This window comes from Rhinichthys klamathensis, unplaced genomic scaffold, assembly GCF_029890125.1.
Source record: "Rhinichthys klamathensis goyatoka isolate OS25496 unplaced genomic scaffold, OSU_Roscu_1.1 h1tg000257l_1, whole genome shotgun sequence".
Taxonomy (NCBI): domain Eukaryota; kingdom Metazoa; phylum Chordata; class Actinopteri; order Cypriniformes; family Leuciscidae; genus Rhinichthys; species Rhinichthys klamathensis.
Genome location: NW_026606779.1, coordinates 318877 through 340000, shown reverse-complemented (window position 1 = coordinate 340000; position 21124 = coordinate 318877). Strand labels below are relative to the sequence as shown.

Here is a 21124-nt window from a genome sequence, read left to right as displayed (position 1 = left end):
AAGTGTCTGGGGGAATTTTTGAATCCCAAAAATCAACTTTATTATCATAAATTCTTAATTTTAGAAAGCTTAATATTTGTCAGGTTTTTCTATTCTGGTGGGGACGTCCCCATTGTGTCTTACCACAAACCACCACTGTGTGGCACTATTATGAGTTATCTGTAGATTAACGATTTTTTTACACAAATTTAAACCTGTACCAGATTAACAATAAATATTAAGTTTAGATAATCATTAAAGAATTGTTTAAAAGGGAGAATTGTCTATATTTATATTTGTATGGATTTTTACTTCATTTTACAATTCACTAATTCCCTATATTTGAATAGACCATTTGTATGGATGTAAAAAGTGACAACAGCCTCACCTCACTTCCTGATTAACAGGAATCTATTTTTCTTCAACTCTGAGAATCTGAAAAGGTCCACATTTTGATAAATAAGACAGTCATGTTGTATGACAAGCAGGAAATGGTCATGGGGCATTGACCCCACGGGTATAATTGTGTTTGCTGAATAATGATCTGCGCATACTGGAATCAACTCTGAATTAAAACAGCACATGCCTGGCATTCAACAGGGTTGCGAAATATACTGCTATTTGTGTTTTTCTTATTCGTAATACTACAAATTTGTCACGTACAGAAACCTGGGAAGCCCCATGAGTCCAATATGTATTAATTCGTTGTGGAAAAAATCGCCAAACAATACAAAACAGTCTTTAAGCAGTGAGGATGATTTTGTTGTCCTCTCTCTTCTTAAAAAGAGAAAAAGAAAAGAGGAAATCTTTTATCCTTAAACTCAACACAAAACTGTATTATCTATCTGTATTATCTATCAATCTGGCATCTGTATGTCTTTATATCGGTCTGTTTATCCATCTATATTTTTTATGCAAGTGTGCCACAATTTTGGGACCACACCGAATTCTTTTGAGTAGAAGACATTTGACGTAGAACCCCCATAAACTTCCCCAAGAGAAGTTTGGACATTTGGGCTATTACAAAAAAAAACAAGAATCTATGTTTTCTTAATGCTCTTGAACATTTATTTAAGTACCAGTGTTTTCACTTGAGTTTTGAAACACATTTTGAACTTGTTGCCCAAACAGAAAATAAACCCCCATCTAGGTAAAGGACTTTTACATTTTTCGCTTTAAAGCATACGATTTTTAACATAAAATTTCACCCCCTCCCAACTTCTCCCCTGAAGTGCTGCTGGTGACCTTTCAATGCACTCCATGCATTGGGCTTTACCAGGAACCTTCCCAGAGTGGATGTTGTTCATCAGAGTGTTTTCCACAGCCTGGATCTCCTCTTTAGACCACTTTCTCCGTGGGTTTTGTGAAGATACTGAATAAAATAAAAATAAATATTAGTAATTGTGATTGGGATAAAAGTTATTTTTATTTTATTCCCACACGACATGAACGTGAATAACATATCAAATAAATACATGGTCTTTGTTTTTTCTCTCATTTCTTTACAGTTTTATACATACATGTTTGCTAAAATCTAGTTATCATGGTTGAAAATGTGACAATATTTAGGCTTTATTGGTCTTAACCATAAAATACTGCTTGGGAAATTGAAGAAGTAAATTCTTTTCTTTACATGTTTAAGCCTTTAGAAACTAAACATTTTAGTTATAGGACCTAACTAAAGCTGCCGCACCCCACAGTGTTTTCTTCTTGACAAATTGTGCAGTCTTTACAGTCTTTATCCAGGGGGGGGGGGGGGGGGGATTTAATTAAAAAATATTTTTTTTATTTGATGGGGGAAGTTTAGACTTTTTTTTAAATTACTTTTATCTCCTATATGCTCACTCATTGCATTTTTACAATGGGGTATTTTTGTTCTTAAGAATTTATACAACACAAGGAAGCTTGATTTCAATCTTTGAATTAAATTGAAAAAAAGTAGCACAAATAAATACAATAGAATAAAGATACCTATAAAGAGAAAAGTTTTTGCTTAGGTCTGACACTAGTATTCAGAAATACTACAGAGACTGAATAAATTAATCAAATGTAAAATAACACAGGGTAGTATTTTAGTCCTGACTAAATTAAATACATAGGATATTAATCCTGATTCATTAAAATTAAAGCTATGTTTTGTTGTTTTGACAACCAAATTACTGACAGACTAGACATATGGCTGCTGTCACTGTGAGCTCGTGCACAGATCCTGTAGTACCAACATTATACGGTCACGTGCGATGTATGCTTATTAAGACATAACCGAATGTGTTTAGAGGATACTCACCAAGACCGAAATTGACATGATTTTCGCATGTTTTTGACTGTTAAAGTGATATAATCCACGAAAAATAAAGTTTGTTACCCGTGAGCTGTTTGTGAGGCGGCTTGTATGTGTGACGAAAAAAAACCCGACAGAAATCTCCACAGCGCACAAGTAGCCTACCGAATAGTTTAAGATCACGTGAATGTTTAAACTGGTGAGACTTAAGAAGACGTAAGAAGCCTTTTCTAGCTTTCTTATCATTCCCTTTCAGTAGCTGACTACATACCTGCTGAATCTGAAGGTGAAGCACCATTTCCAGTCTCATTTTCAGAGTCTGATCCATCACAGTCCATCAGTACTTTCTCTATAAAACACAGTAACCATACAGATAAAATTAATAGGTAACAAACTAAATATTTTTATATTGTCTATAACCACGGGTGCACATAACTGGTATGCAGCTATGCATGTGCGACAAAAATCAGGAATGCGTAATGCGACGGTTACTCCGCACCTTTGCATACTTAACCGATCTTCTCATCTAACCTTACACATGACATGTTGCTTGTCAACTAAGTTATACTGTCAGAGATGTCCAAAAAGCAACAGACATTAAGCAGCTTCTTTGGCGTTTCGCCACCTACAAAGAAACGCCAACTGGAGCCAGAGCCGAAAAAAAATACTTTGTTGCTTGAAGCTAACGATGAGTGCACTGAAATGTGGTGCAAGATTTGCCGATCAAGTCCACATCTAGCAGACAAAACAGGTGCGTTTTATAAAGGAAATTCTCAAAGAATTTCAACCATCCTTTATTTGACAAACATGAAAAGAGCAAGGAGCACACAAATGTGGCACAAGCTATTGTTAATAAACAAGCTAGCCGAGAAGAAATGTCCAGTTGCCCCACTTGCCAGATGGCGAGACAAGCTGAATGAAGAACAGCGGCAAGTTTAATGTTTTTCTCCTCACCTACTATTACGACGTGGTGCAGCACGATTCACTACTATTACGACGTGGTGCAACACGATTCACTACTATTACGACGTGGTGCAGCTTGATTCACTACTATTACGACGTGGTGCAGCTTGATTCACTACTATTACGACGTGGTGCAGCTTGATTCACTACTATTACGACGTGGTGCAGCACGATTCACTACTATTATGACGTGGTGCAACACGATTCACTACTATTACGACGTGGTGCAGCTTGATTCACTACTATTATGACGTGGTGCAACACGATTCACTACTATTATGACGTGGTGCAACACGATTCACTACTATTACGACGTGGTGCAGCTTGATTCACTACTATTACGACGTGGTGCAGCACGATTCACTACTATTACGACGTGGTGCAGCACGATTCACTACTATTACGACGTGGTGCAACACGATTCACTACTATTACGACGTGGTGCAACACGATTCACTACTATTACGACGTGGTGCAACACGATTCACTACTATTATGACGTGGTGCAACACGATTCACTACTATTACGACGTGGTGCAGCACGATTCACTACTATTACGACGTGGTGCAGCACGATTCACTACTATTACGACGTGGTGCAACACGATTCACTACTATTACGACGTGGTGCAACACGATTCACTACTATTACGACGTGGTGCAACACGATTCACTACTATTACGACGTGGTGCAACACGATTCACTACTATTACGACGTGGTGCAACACGATTCACTACTATTACGACGTGGTGCAGCTTGATTCACTACTATTACGACGTGGTGCAGCACGATTCACTACTATTATGACGTGGTGCAACACGATTCACTACTATTACGACGTGGTGCAGCTTGATTCACTACTATTACGACGTGGTGCAGCACGATTCACTACTATTATGACGTGGTGCAGCACGATTCACTACTATTACGACGTGGTGCAACACGATTCACTACTATTACGACGTGGTGCAGCTTGATTCACTACTATTACGACGTGGTGCAGCACGATTCACTACTATTATGACGTGGTGCAACACGATTCACTACTATTACGACGTGGTGCAGCTTGATTCACTACTATTATGACGTGGTGCAGCACGATTCACTACTATTATGACGTGGTGCAACACGATTCACTACTATTACGACGTGGTGCAGCTTGATTCACTACTATTACGACGCGGTGCAGCACGATTCACTACTATTATGACGTGGTGCAGCACGATTCACTACTATTATGACGTGGTGCAACACGATTCACTACTATTACGACGTGGTGCAGCTTGATTCACTACTATTACGACGCGGTGCAGCACGATTCACTACTATTATGACGTGGTGCAGCACGATTCACTACTATTATGACGTGGTGCAACACGATTCACTACTATTACGACGTGGTGCAGCTTGATTCACTACTATTACGACGTGGTGCAGCACGATTCACTACTATTACGACGTGGTGCAGCACGATTCACTACTATTACGACGTGGTGCAACACGATTCACTACTATTACGACGTGGTGCAGCACGATTCACTACTATTACGACGTGGTGCAACACGATTCACTACTATTACGACGTGGTGCAGCTTGATTCACTACTATTACGACGTGGTGCAGCACGATTCACTACTATTACGACGTGGTGCAGCACGATTCACTACTATTACGACGTGGTGCAGCACGATTCACTACTATTACGACGTGGTGCAGCTTGATTCACTACTATTACGACGTGGTGCAGCACGATTCACTACTATTACGACGTGGTGCAGCTTGATTCACTACTATTACGACGTGGTGCAGCTTGATTCACTACTATTACGACGTGGTGCAGCACGATTCACTACTATTACGACGTGGTGCAGCACGATTCACTACTATTACGACGCGGTGCAACACGATTCACTACTATTACGACGCGGTGCAACACGATTCACTACTATTACGACGCGGTGCAACACGATTCACTACTATTACGACGTGGTGCAGCACGATTCACTACTATTACGACGCGGTGCAACACGATTCACTACTATTACGACGTGGTGCAGCACGATTCACTACTATTACGACGCGGTGCAACACGATTCACTACTATTACGACGCGGTGCTTCACGATTCACTACTATTACGACGCGGTGCAGCACGATTCACTACTATTACGACGTGGTGCAACACGATTCACTACTATTATGACGTGGTGCAACACGATTCACTACTATTATGACGTGGTGCAACACGATTCACTACTATTACGACGCGGTGCTTCACGATTCACTACTATTACGACGCGGTGCAGCACGATTCACTACTATTACGACGTGGACTACTATTACGACGTGGTGCAACACGATTCACTACTATTACGACGTGGTGCAACACGATTCACTACTATTACGACGTGGTGCAACACGATTCACTACTATTATGACGTGGTGCAGCACGATTCACTACTATTACGACGTGGTGCAACACGATTCACTACTATTACGACGTGGTGCAACACGATTCACTACTATTACGACGCGGTGCAACACGATTCACTACTATTACGACGCGGTGCTTCACGATTCACTACTATTACGACGCGGTGCAGCACGATTCACTACTATTACGACGTGGTGCAACACGATTCACTACTATTACGACGCGGTGCAGCACGATTCACTACTATTACGACGTGGTGCAACACGATTCACTACTATTACGACGCGGTGCAGCTTGATTCACTACTATTACGACGTGGTGCAACACGATTCACTACTATTACGACGTGGTGCAGCTTGATTCACTACTATTACGACGTGGTGCAACACGATTCACTACTATTACGACGTGGTGCAACACGATTCACTACTATTACGACGTGGTGCAGCTTGATTCACTACTATTACGACGTGGTGCAACACGATTCACTACTATTACGACGCGGTGCTTCACGATTCACTACTATTACGACGTGGTGCAGCTTGATTCACTACTATTACGACGTGGTGCAACACGATTCACTACTATTACGACGCGGTGCTTCACGATTCACTACTATTACGACGCGGTGCAGCACGATTCACTACTATTACGACGTGGTGCAACACGATTCACTACTATTACGACGTGGTGCAACACGATTCACTACTATTACGACGTGGTGCAACACGATTCACTACTATTATGACGTGGTGCAGCACGATTCACTACTATTACGACGTGGTGCAGCACGATTCACTACTATTACGACGCGGTGCAGCACGATTCACTACTATTACGACGTGGTGCAACACGATTCACTACTATTACGACGCGGTGCAGCTTGATTCACTACTATTACGACGTGGTGCAGCTTGATTCACTACTATTACGACGTGGTGCAACACGATTCACTACTATTACGACGCGGTGCAACACGATTCACTACTATTACGACGCGGTGCTTCACGATTCACTACTATTACGACGCGGTGCAGCACGATTCACTACTATTACGACGTGGTGCAACACGATTCACTACTATTACGACGTGGTGCAACACGATTCACTACTATTACGACGTGGTGCAACACGATTCACTACTATTATGACGTGGTGCAGCACGATTCACTACTATTACGACGTGGTGCAACACGATTCACTACTATTACGACGTGGTGCAACACGATTCACTACTATTACGACGCGGTGCAACACGATTCACTACTATTACGACGCGGTGCAGCACGATTCACTACTATTACGACGTGGTGCAACACGATTCACTACTATTACGACGCGGTGCAGCACGATTCACTACTATTACGACGTGGTGCAACACGATTCACTACTATTACGACGCGGTGCAGCTTGATTCACTACTATTACGACGTGGTGCAGCTTGATTCACTACTATTACGACGTGGTGCAGATTGATTCACTACTATTACGACGTGGTGCAACACGATTCACTACTATTACGACGTGGTGCAACACGATTCACTACTATTACGACGTGGTGCAACACGGTTCACTACTATTATGACGTGGTGCAGATTGATTCACTACTATTAGGACGTGGTGCAACACGATTCACTACTATTATGACGTGGTGCAGCACGATTCACTACTATTATGAAGCGGTGCAGCACGATTCACTACTATTACGACGTGGTGCAACACGATTCACTACTATTACGACGCGGTGCTTCACGATTCACTACTATTACGACGCGGTGCAGCACGATTCACTACTATTACGACGTGGTGCAGCACGATTCACTACTATTACGACGCGGTGCAGCACGATTCACTACTATTACGACGTGGTGCAACACGATTCACTACTATTACGACGCGGTGCAGCTTGATTCACTACTATTACGACGTGGTGCAGCTTGATTCACTACTATTACGACGTGGTGCAACACGATTCACTACTATTACGACGTGGTGCAACACGATTCACTACTATTACGACGTGGTGCAGCTTGATTCACTACTATTACGACGTGGTGCAACACGATTCACTACTATTACGACGCGGTGCTTCACGATTCACTACTATTACGACGTGGTGCAGCTTGATTCACTACTATTACGACGCGGTGCAACACGATTCACTACTATTACGACGCGGTGCTTCACGATTCACTACTATTACGACGCGGTGCAGCACGATTCACTACTATTACGACGTGGTGCAACACGATTCACTACTATTACGACGTGGTGCAACACGATTCACTACTATTACGACGTGGTGCAACACGATTCACTACTATTATGACGTGGTGCAGCACGATTCACTACTATTACGACGTGGTGCAACACGATTCACTACTATTACGACGTGGTGCAACACGATTCACTACTATTACGACGCGGTGCAACACGATTCACTACTATTACGACGCGGTGCTTCACGATTCACTACTATTACGACGCGGTGCAGCACGATTCACTACTATTACGACGTGGTGCAACACGATTCACTACTATTACGACGCGGTGCAGCACGATTCACTACTATTACGACGTGGTGCAACACGATTCACTACTATTACGACGCGGTGCAGCTTGATTCACTACTATTACGACGTGGTGCAGCTTGATTCACTACTATTACGACGTGGTGCAGCACGATTCACTACTATTACGACGTGGTGCAGATTGATTCACTACTATTACGACGTGGTGCAACACGATTCACTACTATTACGACGTGGTGCAACACGATTCACTACTATTACGACGTGGTGCAACACGGTTCACTACTATTATGACGTGGTGCAGATTGATTCACTACTATTAGGACGTGGTGCAACACGATTCACTACTATTATGACGTGGTGCAGCACGATTCACTACTATTATGAAGCGGTGCAGCACGATTCACTACTATTACGACGTGGTGCAGCACGATTCACTACTATTATGAAGCGGTGCAGCTTGATTCACTACTATTACGACGTGGTGCAGCTTGATTCACTACTATTACGACGTGGTGCAGCACGATTCACTACTATTACGACGTGGTGCAACACGATTCACTACTATTACGACGTGGTGCAACACGATTCACTACTATTACGACGTGGTGCAGCACGATTCACTACTATTACGACGTGGTGCAACACGATTCACTACTATTACGACGTGGTGCAACACGATTCACTACTATTACGACGCGGTGCTTCACGATTCACTACTATTACGACGTGGTGCAGCACGATTCACTACTATTATGACGTGGTGCAGATTGATTCACTACTATTACGACGTGGTGCAACACGATTCACTACTATTATGACGTGGTGCAGCACGATTCACTACTATTATGACGTGGTGCAGCACGATTCACTACTATTACGACGTGGTGCAGCTTGATTCACTACTATTACGACGTGGTGCAGCACGATTCACTACTATTACGACGTGGTGCAGCTTGATTCACTACTATTATGACGTGGTGCAGCACGATTCACTACTATTATGACGTGGTGCAGCACGATTCACTACTATTACGACGTGGTGCAGCTTGATTCACTACTATTACGACGTGGTGCAGCACGATTCACTACTATTATGACGTGGTGCAGCACGATTCACTACTATTATGAAGCGGTGCAGCACGATTCACTACTATTATGACGTGGTGCAGCACGATTCACTACTATTATTAGGGGTGGGGGAAAAAATCGATTCTTAGATGCATCGCGATGCGGATGTGGACGATTCTGAATCGATTCACAATTGTCAAAAATCGATTTTCAAAAAAAAATAAAAAAATTTAGATATATATTTATAATAACGTAATATTGACGGAACGCGAAAGACGGAACTCTGAAGCGCGGAAGTGCAGTGGCCGGACCGTCTGTGGCGTGCACGTAACAGACGCGGACGCGATGGCTGAGCGCCAAATCCAAACACCCTCCTCGTTAAAAGCTGACGTGTGGAAATATTTTGGCTTCTGAAGTTGAAGGGGGAAAGGAGCTGGACAAGAGCCACACTAGTTGTAAGCTTTGTAGAGTAAAACTAAAATATTTCGGAAACAAGACACAAATGAGAAGCCATATGACACGTTTCCAGCCAGAGGAGGAAAAACACTCGGCTGTAACGTTACCGGTCGTTGTTATATTATTAATTTACTACAAATATGCTGCTGCTAGTTCAGACACACATGTATTTTCCTGTTGGTTCTTTGCAATGTTAATAAAATATATTGTACGTTAATTCTTTATGGGTCATTACTTTGTACTTTTAAAGCAAAGTATTTATAGTCACACACACACAAAAAAAAAAGATTCTGATAATCGATTTAGCATCGAATCGCAGCCCTCTGAATCGTAATCGAATCGAATCGTGAGGTGCCTAGAGATTCCCACCCCTAACTATTATGAAGCGGTGCAACGCGATTCACTACTAATGATGTTTCCTAACAAAGTTCGGGAGGAGCATGTTCAGATAATTAAACACATGTGGAGCACATTCAGGTAATCAAGCCTAATTAGACACGAGTGGAGCACACTCCCAATCAATGAGGTAAGAGGTATATATTCAGCAAACTTAACTCAGTTCATTGACAGTCTAACAGCATCCCTCCACCACCCCATCTCCTCACTTCTTCTCCTAAATACTCTTACAACAAGGGGGGAGCACTCTGGGTTCGGGCAAAAATTTCCGAGCTCGGAGCCCTCCCCCTGGACAGCACGCCAAATACGCATAATCTTTACTCTGTTTAATTGATGTAAATGTGAACTCGTGAATTACGATAGTGGTTATTGCTTTATCATACAGACCCGCGTCAACGCGTCTTTACATTAACGGTATGTGACGCTCAGGACACGCCTCGCACTCTGTAGTGTTGTAATCCGTCATATTCACGTACAGCAACGTCAGCAGTGGTGCTGAGAGAACGCTCCAGCAACAGTTCAGAAAGGAGAAATCAATCTAGTCGAACTGGACGCGCGAATGAGGCGAAATCGCGTCTATCCTCGCGTCTATCAGGACCTCCAGACCCGCGTCAACGCGTCTTTATTAACTTAACATGGAAGTCACCCACTACAGACGCTCTATCCGCGTCCGGTGTGAACGCAGCAGTTACATAATAAAATATTGGTCACAAATGATTGGTCACTTTCTAAATAGTAAAAGTATAGCACATCTACTAATAATTATATATGAACAAATAGTTTTTTACCAATGCAGATATGTTAGAAATATACATAGAAATATACATAAAGATACATCGCGATACAAATGCCAACTTGTATCCGATGCATACTTATTTAAATCGATGCATCGCATTGTTAGCTTTTATGTCGATGCACCATTGCGAATCTGTGAATCTTACCATCCCTAATATATATGTTTATCTGTGGCAGGGTTCCAGACTGCGACCATTTTTTGAGAATGTGCGAGTTAAAATTTTATGTGGTCGCATTTGTGCGAGTGCATGGTCATGTACGACTCAGTTAAATTCACGCATGCGCAACAGAACGCCGTTGTATCAGCAGCTGCTGCAGTCCGTAACTTATGTTCAAAATGAACGAGTACATCATGAATCCATTTTTCAAACCGTGTTTTTGACTTATCCTGAATCACTACGGTACGCCTATAATAAGTGTTTATATTCTGACTATTTTATCCCGAGGTCGGCTCAGCTGCGGAGTTGCCCAGTGACTGCCTGACTCGACATAGACATTGACGGAGAGAAGTAGCTAGTAGGATTGTAAAATGTTTCGATGTGATTAATAATTAAATTAAATATTTAATAATCAAATATAACGACTAATAGAAAGTGTCACCAACGCCGCCTCAGATTTGTGCTTGTCAGAATGTGTGACTGTTGTGGTCGTGCTCTTCCTGGAACAACGCTCTGAAAACGGCAACTAAACCCGGCAACTAAACCCAATGAATTCACAATGATTTAATAAAATAGTGTTCTCATGTTATGTAATATGACAGTCCCAAATTACTCATCGTTATTATTAGTCGTGCATTGCTGCTTGAGTGGAGCGCGCTGAATGAATAACCGTTGAGCACTTTGCTAGCGTGTTATTTAACTCAAAGAAACGCATCCTATATGAGATTAATCAGACAAAATAAACATAATATTACAAATCATATCTGCACAAAATGACGTGAATCCACAAGTGAACTTGAACTAAAGCCTAGTTCACACTACGTGATTTTAAGCCCGATTTGAGCCCGATTTGCAAATCGTTGAGCTCGCCGACAGGTCAGGGTGCTATCGCGTGCAAATCGCGGGTGATTAGCGCGCGATGAACGCTCGCCAATCTGTTAGTATGAAATGCATCAAAGACGCTCGCAGACGCGTCACCGAGCCCAGAAAAATATCTAGCATGCTAGATATCCAGAGCTGTCGCGCGACTCAACCTCACGTGATGTTGAGAGCTACAGCCAATCAGAGCAACTAGAGATTAAACATACAAGTATGTGTAGACATAAAAATATAATTACTTATGCTTTTCGGGAAGAATATCCCTGTTTGTAATCATAGGTTTTACTAAAATACTTTTAGGAAAAAGGAAAGTCAACTGTATATTGCCGATGTCCACAATGTTGATGTTCTGGGTGTTCTTTTTTAAAATGAAGTTGTAGAGTGTATGTTTTTTTTTAGAGCAAATTATCGCGCAAACAGTTTGCAGCTTCAGTTTCTGTCTGACGCCCATACGCGTGTTGTGCTCTTCTTCCCTGGGTATTGGCGCGCGTGCTGTTTCGCGTCATTTTCGGTTCATTTTATCGCGTGATTTTTCGTGAGAAAACGTGGTTTGTGGACAAGATAGAATCGTTGGGTGACAGAGTTGTTGTCAACTCGTGTAGAGCGTTACCTCCTGTTGCGGATCAATCACGTTGTGTCGTGTGGTGTGAACAGCTCAACAACTTGAACACTCCTGATTTCACAGAGAGCAAGTCATGTAGTGTGAACCGCACAGTTCAGCCCGACGTTTTAAAATCATGTAGTGTGAACTAGGCTTAATACGTGCCATTCAGAATGACTCGTGTTGTGGACGCTCTTCCTGGAACAACGCGACACGGCAAAACCCAAATAATTCACAATGTTTTATTACAATATTGTTCTCTTTATAATATTACGTAATATGACAGTCCCAATAATAGTCATTATTAGTCGTGCATTGCCGTTTGAGCTGCGAGTGCTAAAGACAACGCTTTAGTAAAAAAAAAAAAAAAAGTGCGACCAAATCATGTGTTGGTGCGACCAACTGAGAAAGTTGGTAGCACCAGTGCAACCAGTGGAAAAGTTAGTCTGGAGCCCAGTGTGGATATAGCCTACCTTTCTCTTCTCTTCGGGGGCATCTGTCACATCATCCACTGAAATGTAAATTACAAAGAAGTAAATTTTCCATTTTACTTCCTCCTAACTATAGTTCTAGGCTTAAACCCCAAGATAATCACCAGAATTGAATAACGAACCAATAGACTTAAAATAAGTATCAAAATAAGGCTGACATCAATGACACCATTTTGGCAAAACCTGTAGTTACCTTAAATTTAATGTGATCTGTGACTTTTAATTTCATACAATGATAAAAAAATTACAACAAAACAAACTTAACTACAGTATCTGTTGAAATTGACAGCACACAGGACAACGTGTTGTATTTACTCAGCACGTACAGTTAAGTAATTATATCTTTGTCCAGTTACTGAACCATGTCAGAGTTTAGGGATAATTACCCAAATTTATTTAGCCATTAGAAATTAATTTTCACCAACGATGAATGCATGTTAAAATAAATGTAAGATATCAGCGAGGTATTTTTTATCTTTATATTGAACATGAGAAGTACACTTTTGGTTTCACAATAACATGATCATATGGCTAGACATATTTATATTGTTCAATGACACAATACCAAACTTTCTGTCATTTGAAAGCGTTTCAAATGTTTAACAAAAAAGTAAAAATACTGGAATGTTTTTTTAAATGAACATTTTCACTAAAATATGCAGATATAATCACGTTTTTGCCTTAAATTCTAACAGATGATCTGTTTTCTTTTTTAATAAAACCGTAAAGAAAAGTTACAGATCAAGTTGCAACAAAAAATTAAGTTTACATAGATTAAACTTAGATTGTATTAATTACTACAATCATCCCTTAAATACTTTGTAATAATCTATTGGCCTCTAAACTTCTATTTAAACTGACCGGTTATTAATTAAAACATTATTTACCTATAAACAAAAGATAGCAGATTAAAAGATTAAATTTCATGCACTACCATGAATTTGGCATGGTGTTGCAAGAGAATGAAAGGAGGGAGCGTGGCTATGTTTCTTTTTCTTCAAGATTGTGCTTTTAAAAACCTCGGTTACTCGGATTCATTAAGCTATGTATATAAGCTTTAAGAATTATTTTAAGTAATAAATGACGCACACGAATTTGACATACTACAAATGAGTAAAATGTGTTTTGTTTGATCTTCTCATTCTCACCTGTGCATCCAGAGCTGCCATTCCTAGTTTGATCTTCCTGCAAGCACAAGTGTCATAGACAGTCAAACATCATAGTCTAACATCACATGGCACTGTATTTAAAACTGTAATGGTACAATTAGGCAATATATTAAAGTAATTGACATTGTAACATAAGCCAATACAATTTCATACCATTTTGACTGAAAATAAATGCCATTTATTGTCTGGTCTTGAAAGCTGCATTACAGAAGTAGAAAAAAACTTGTTCTGAATTTATTAAACTTCCCTCTTGCTTTGTTGAATCACATTATTGGTGTTTAGAGTGATAAAACGTCATGAGTCCTGCAGGCCTCAGACTCACATGGCTGCACGTGTAGGCCGCTACAGATGCAACTCCTGGCAATCTTTAATTAATGTTACCAAAATTGAGCTAAACATCTAGGTGAAGTAACAGGGACGCAAAATATGTCTTTCAGAAATAACATAAAGACAACAACATTTTAAATTCGGCGAAGTTTAAAAGCGGATTACCGCTAGAATGCAGTCACCTATGCAATCCTAACTGTGGCCTTAAAACAGCTTAAGACTCTTAGGAATCTAAAGCCCTAATGGATATATTATTATGATCATTACTGTCATTTTGGTACATTAATCTATACTTTCTCCAAAGCTGCTTTGTGGTTATGCTTAAGGTGAAAAGTGACGTGACCTTTACGTTACGATATATGATATATAATACGATATATAGGTTGCAAACAATATGCAAGTTAAATAAACAGCACCATATTATATTGAGAGCCTTGCACAAAAAGTCAAAAACCTACTTTTTCGTCGGCCATCTCGATCCCGTCTCCTCCGCGCCGAGTCTGCAGCATCTGTGACTCGCAGGTGAGAGGTCCAGGGGTGGGGGAGGGGCGGGGAGAGGAGGCGATAGTCGCGGTGGGGACTTAAAGCCTCAGGTTCTGTGTGATGTATCAGCCATTACTGACACTCACTCGGCGAACTAAGGCTATATTAATATTACCCGCGCTTTTTTTTTCTTTTTTTTTTTCTTGTGCGGTTTTTGTTTTCTTTATAAAATGATGTATGGACATATATGCTCTGATAATATGCTCTGAAATAGTGTAAGCTATATGCTGTTATAAAATAAATAAATGTTATGCTCAAATTCAGATAGCCTATGTTTTTTTTTTGTACAAATAAAATGACAGAGTGTAGATGTAAAAAGACATTTAGGCCTATATTATATTTAATATTAAAAAACAACACATTAATGAATGAACAAATTTGGAACTATTAAACAGCTCACAGAGAGATTGACATTCATAAAATAAAAATAAACTATTACAAGACCTTGTAATCAACAGAACAGATATTATGTTTACCCTCTGAGAGCCGAGGAGATAAAATAAATAAAATAGATTTGAAAGAAGTGAGGCATGAGACCAAACTCTGGATATGAGGCCTCCACACAAGGCCCGCCATGCTTCTTTGTTCTTGGATGGTTTCTTGCATTTGAACTGGGTGAAACATGTCAAGACTGTGGTGTCATAGATACAAGACCCCGCTTGTTTACAAAAGGTACAAAACAGAAAGTGAGTTGGGCTGTTGTTAATGTTACCGTCCTTAGAAATTGTCTATATTGATTCTGAAACTCTTTAACTGCATACTCCTAACTATTGTTAAAATAAACAATCTTCACAACAATTGCTCACCTTGCTTGTACTGTTCAAGACAATGATTGAAACCATGTATTGCTAGCACTTTTCTTGCTACAGACAAATTGCTTGTTGTATTCCTCATTTCATTTGTAAGTCGCTTTGGATAAAAGTGTCTGCTAAATTAATAAATGTAAATGCACTCACCAAGACAGCAGTTCGCCAGTTAGAGGAGAATGGGAAAAGACTATATTTGCAAACTATATAAATGAATTGTCAAATACTAGCACATGATTTAATTTAGGGTAAGAATAACACATGGTAAAAATAATTCAACAAATGATGATGCAGTTTTTCCACACTGGACACCCTTCTGGCTTAGCTACTGGTTCAGATTCTCCCAAAATGACATGAAACTATATACAACACCTCACTTAAACAGAAATAAGTGTTGTGGACATGCACGTACATGTAGCCTACGTCATCCATACATTGGCATGTGTTAGACTAATGATTATGATATACTGTAGTGCTCATCATTTCCAGGATTTGAGTTCACCTTGTCAGAGTAGCCATAATGATTTGGCACTTGTTGTCACCAGCATTTGGAACCACAGAGGTCAATGTGCTGATAGATAGGTTAGGGTTAGTGTTAGGAGCTGCTCTGGGAGGTACTGGTCCACCACACTCAGATGCTGATAGATAGGTTACATTTACATTTACATTTAGTCATTTAGCAGACGCTTTTATCCAAAGCGACTTACAACTGAGGACTAAACCAAGCGAGTCATCGTGAAGAGGCAAAAGCAACGCAAGAAGTGCTCAAAATACAAAGTTCAGACATAGCTCGGAGTAGCATAAGCCAGGCAAGCGAGGATTTAGAGGAAAGAATTTTTTTTTTTTTTTTTTTTTTTTTTTTTTTTTTTTTTTTAGTTATGTTAAGTGCTCCCGGAAGAGATGAGTTTTCAGTTGTCTTTTGAATGTTGTCAGGGATTCTGCATTCCGGATGAGGGTGGGGAGATCATTCCACCAGCATGGAACCGTGAATGAGAATGTTCTGGAGAGTGATTTTGTGCCCCGCTGTGATGGTACCACGAGCCGTCGCTCATTGACCGATCGTAGGCTTCTGGTAGGGATGTAGACTTGTAGTAGTGACTGGAAGTAGGAGGGAGCTGAACCTGTGGTCAATCTGTAAGCAATGCAAGCGTCAAAGCCTTGAACTTGATGCGAGCAGCGAGTGGTAGCCAGTGCAGAGAGATGAGCAGAGGAGTGACGTGGGCCCTTTTGGGCTCGTTGAAGACCAGACGAGCTGCAGGTTAGGGTTAGGTTAGGGTTAGTGTTAGGAGCTGCTCTGAGAGGTACTGGTCCACCACACTCAGATGCTGATAGATAGGTTAGGGTTAGTGTTAGGAGCTGCTCTGAGAGGTACTGGTCCACCACACTCAGATGCTGATAGCATTTCTGCTTCATACCATGCTTGCTCTATTAGCTGCTCTGCTAACATGACTATTGGTGATGATCAGTGCTCCACTGTGGCCTTTAGCTGTTCCTGGTGTGACACTGTGAACTGGAGTGCATACGCTGGCACATGCTTACATCAGCAATTACACAGGCATTCGCCATGTTTTTAGAAAGTGATCATTGCCCCGCTTCTACTTCACTAGCAGCACATCTGATGCTGGATCAGGAGATTATTTCTTAACTTTTGATCCAGCATCTGTTTCTCTCACACTCTGCACTGTTCACTTCCATTAGCTTCATGAAAAGAGGTGTATCTGGTCCCATTCTCCCACAATGAGCTCTCTCCAGGTCCTGCTAAAGCAATATCAGTCTCTCTGTTATCTCACAGCATCTGTAGGGTACAGGGTATTGGATGGCTACTAAACTGTGAGATATGATGTATGATGAGGGTATAATGTGCTGCTCTGTTAGCCTAGCGGGTAGCATTTACAAGATAATAAAGTCATGAAACATTTATATAAAAATAGTGTGTTAGTAGTTCACTTTTAAGGCTTTTGAGAGAGCACAGAGCTTTGTAGAATGTTTGTAGTTATCAAATATTACACCATTTGTGCAAAGGAATGACTAAAAAAGATGACCAAATCTGTTGAATCTCATTTGTATGTAGTGATATATTAAAAAGAAAGCCAGAAGATTAAAAAAACAGCAGCTGCCAATTTTAGAAACAAGATTGTATATAGTCAGGGCCTGTTCATTTATTAATTTCATATGAGTTTATTTCATAAAAGTTTATTAGTGATCTGTTGAAAGTACATTCTTTGAATTCTGTTTAATGTATGCAGAAAGGCTCTGTCAGAGGGGTAGCCCAGAGTGAAAAATCTGTATATCATTTACTGATCATGATTTAATTAGATTATAATTAAATGATAATAATATATTAAAGTAATGATATAATAATGTATTAATTACTTTAACAAAATCACTTTGAAGTGTTTTTAACCTAAACTGACAATTAATTCATGTAGATTTTGTAGATGATCCTCTCACATAAACCAGTCCCCACAGAAGCGAGACTGAAACACCTGGAGTTGGCTAACCTCGTTTAGATTTCTTTCCTATTGTCATCAATAATGACTATATGAATATAGACAGATCCATGATAAATTACATAAATGGCATTTTTAACAGATCAGTTATATTCTAATCATTTGATGCCTTACGATAAATAAAACAAAGAATTTGCTAAAAAAAAAAAAAAAATTCTCTGTTTGTGGCTCAGTCTTTCCAGAATTTACATTCTAGTGCACCAACAGCACATTTATTTAATTCAGTTTATTTTATAAAGTAATATAAATAACTAAATATTATACTAATGTATAAATATAAATAATTAAAAACCCTATTAATTCATATCTTACTTTAGTAAAAAGACACATTTTTAAAATAGATTGCCAAATTGTAATTCTATTATTGACCAATACCCCCAATAGGGAGCTAGAGAGTGCCGCACTTTTCCGGAACAATGTGACTTGTGGGGACGGCAATACTCTGTGTGACCACCAGGGGCGCCTAGATATACACTAACACAGATTTTTGTCTTGAAAATGGCCCTCATGAGGACTTCAAAAAAAACTACATGGGGCGTGTCCAAACACTGTTTGGGAGGTGCCTGAGGGGCTTTGCCCGTGGGGACCTCTATTTAGGTCCCCACGGTGACACGAGTCCCCACGAGTCTGTGTGCGTTCAGGTTGAAGTCCCCACCGGGATAGAAAAACAAGAACACACACACCTGAAGGGGGTTTATTCTGAGATTACACACACACACACACACACACACACACCTGAAGGGGGTTTATTCTGAGATCACACACACACACACACACACCTGAAGGGGTTTATTCTGAGATTACACACACACACACACACCTGAAGGGGTTTATTCTGAGATCACACACACACACACACACACACACACACACACACACACACACACACACACCTGAAGGGGGTTTATACTGAGATCACACACACACACACACACCTGAAGGGGTTTATTCTGAGATCACACACACACACACACACACACACACACCTGAAGGGGGTTTATTCTGAGATCACACACACACACACACCTGAAGGGGTTTATTCTGAGATCACACACACACACACACACCTGAAGGGGTTTATTCTGAGATCACACACACACACACACACACCTGAAGGGGTTTATTCTGAGATCACACACACACACCTGAAGGGGTTTATTCTGAGATCACACACACACACACACACACACACACACACACACACACCTGAAGGGGTTTATTCTGAGATCACACACACACACACACACACACACACACACCTGAAGGGGTTTATTCTGAGATCACACACACACACACACACCTGAAGGGGTTTATTCTGAGATCACACACACACACACACACACACACACACCTGAAGGGGTTTATTCTGAGATCACACACACACACACACCTGAAGGGGTTTATTCTGAGATCACACACACACATACACACCTGAAGGGGGTTTATTCTGAGATCACACACACACACACACACACACACACACACCTGAAGGGGTTTATTCTGAGATCACACACACACACACACACACACACACACACACACACACACACACACACCTGAAGGGGTTTATTCTGAGATCACACACACACACACACACACCTGAAGGGGTTTATTCTGAGATCACACACACACACACACACACACCTGAAGGGGTTTATTCTGAGATCACACACACACACACACACACACACACACACACCTGAAGGGGTTTATTCTGAGATCACACACACACACACACACACACACACACCTGAAGGGGTTTATTCTGAGATCACACACACACACACACACACACACACACACCTGAAGGGGTTTATTCTGAGATCACACACACACACACACACCTGAAGGGGTTTATTCTGAGATCACACACACACACACACACACACACACACACACCTGAAGGGGTTTATTCTGAGATCACACACACACACACACACACACACACACCTGAAGGGGTTTATTCTGAGATCACACACACACACACACACACACACACACACACACCTGAAGGGGTTTATTCTGAGATCACACACACACACACACACCTGAAGGGGTTTATTCTGAGATCACACACACACACACACACCTGAAGGGGTTTATTCTGAGATAACCGGCTGGATCTACATGATTCCTTATAACATAATAATTCCCATAATTCCCTGTTTATCCCTGATCACACAGGAGCAGGAATTACAAGATGGCCGCCTGCACTTCTCCGGCTACAACAAAAGCCCCGCGACCAACGCCATTCAGGAGCCGTCAATCCCGAAGGACTCGGAACCCAACCGGAAGAAGTTCGTGGACCGAGCCAAGCGGATCGACACCGTTTCCCGAGCCGCCTTCCCGATGGTGTTCCTGATCTTCAACGTGTTTTACTGGATCACATACAAGATCATCCGACACGAGGGCGCCAGGAAGCTCTAGGTCTCAGTCAGGGACGAACACTGGGGACTTTAAGTGAATTAATGTGAATATCTGATGTGTTCGTGATCAGCAGTGCAGATGTTGGTGTTGTTGTTGTTGAAAGGTTTCATACGAGACACTGTTTTATATGATTGTCTTTTGGATCTTGATAGTTTTTATGAATCGAGTTGTCACTCTTCTCCTCTTTCTACACAAACACACACCAGATATCAAAATCTCACTAAACACATCAATGTTCATGTTATATTGCATCCACAAATCAAATATTATAATATATGTTATTAAATAATGTACTATAAAATGTTA

At 40.9% G+C, this 21124-nt stretch overlaps 1 protein-coding gene and 1 long non-coding RNA gene across 3 annotated transcripts in view; one reads left to right on the top strand and one right to left on the bottom strand.

Annotated features, from left to right (window-relative positions):
• LOC130101511 (uncharacterized) overlaps positions 1–20135 on the bottom strand; it is a 20557-nt gene extending 422 nt beyond the window's left edge. The window contains exons 1-3 of one of the 2 annotated variants that reach the window (XR_008809002.1): positions 19651–20135; positions 19498–19536; positions 19127–19417 (exon numbers count right to left, since the gene is read on the bottom strand). This is a non-coding gene — a long non-coding RNA (uncharacterized LOC130101511). Of the gene's footprint in view, positions 1–19126; positions 19537–19650 lie in introns of both variants that reach the window. The other variant, XR_008809001.1, reaches the window with a different exon arrangement.
• Positions 1–20843, top strand: part of glra2 (glycine receptor, alpha 2) — a gene marked incomplete at its 5' end in the record, with an annotated part of 25354 nt that extends 4511 nt beyond the window's left edge. The window contains one exon of the mRNA XM_056267276.1: positions 20576–20843. Coding sequence (XP_056123251.1) covers positions 20576–20818 — 243 coding nt within the window. The remainder of the gene's footprint in view (positions 1–20575) is intronic.
• Positions 20844–21124: the final 281 nt, after the last annotated feature.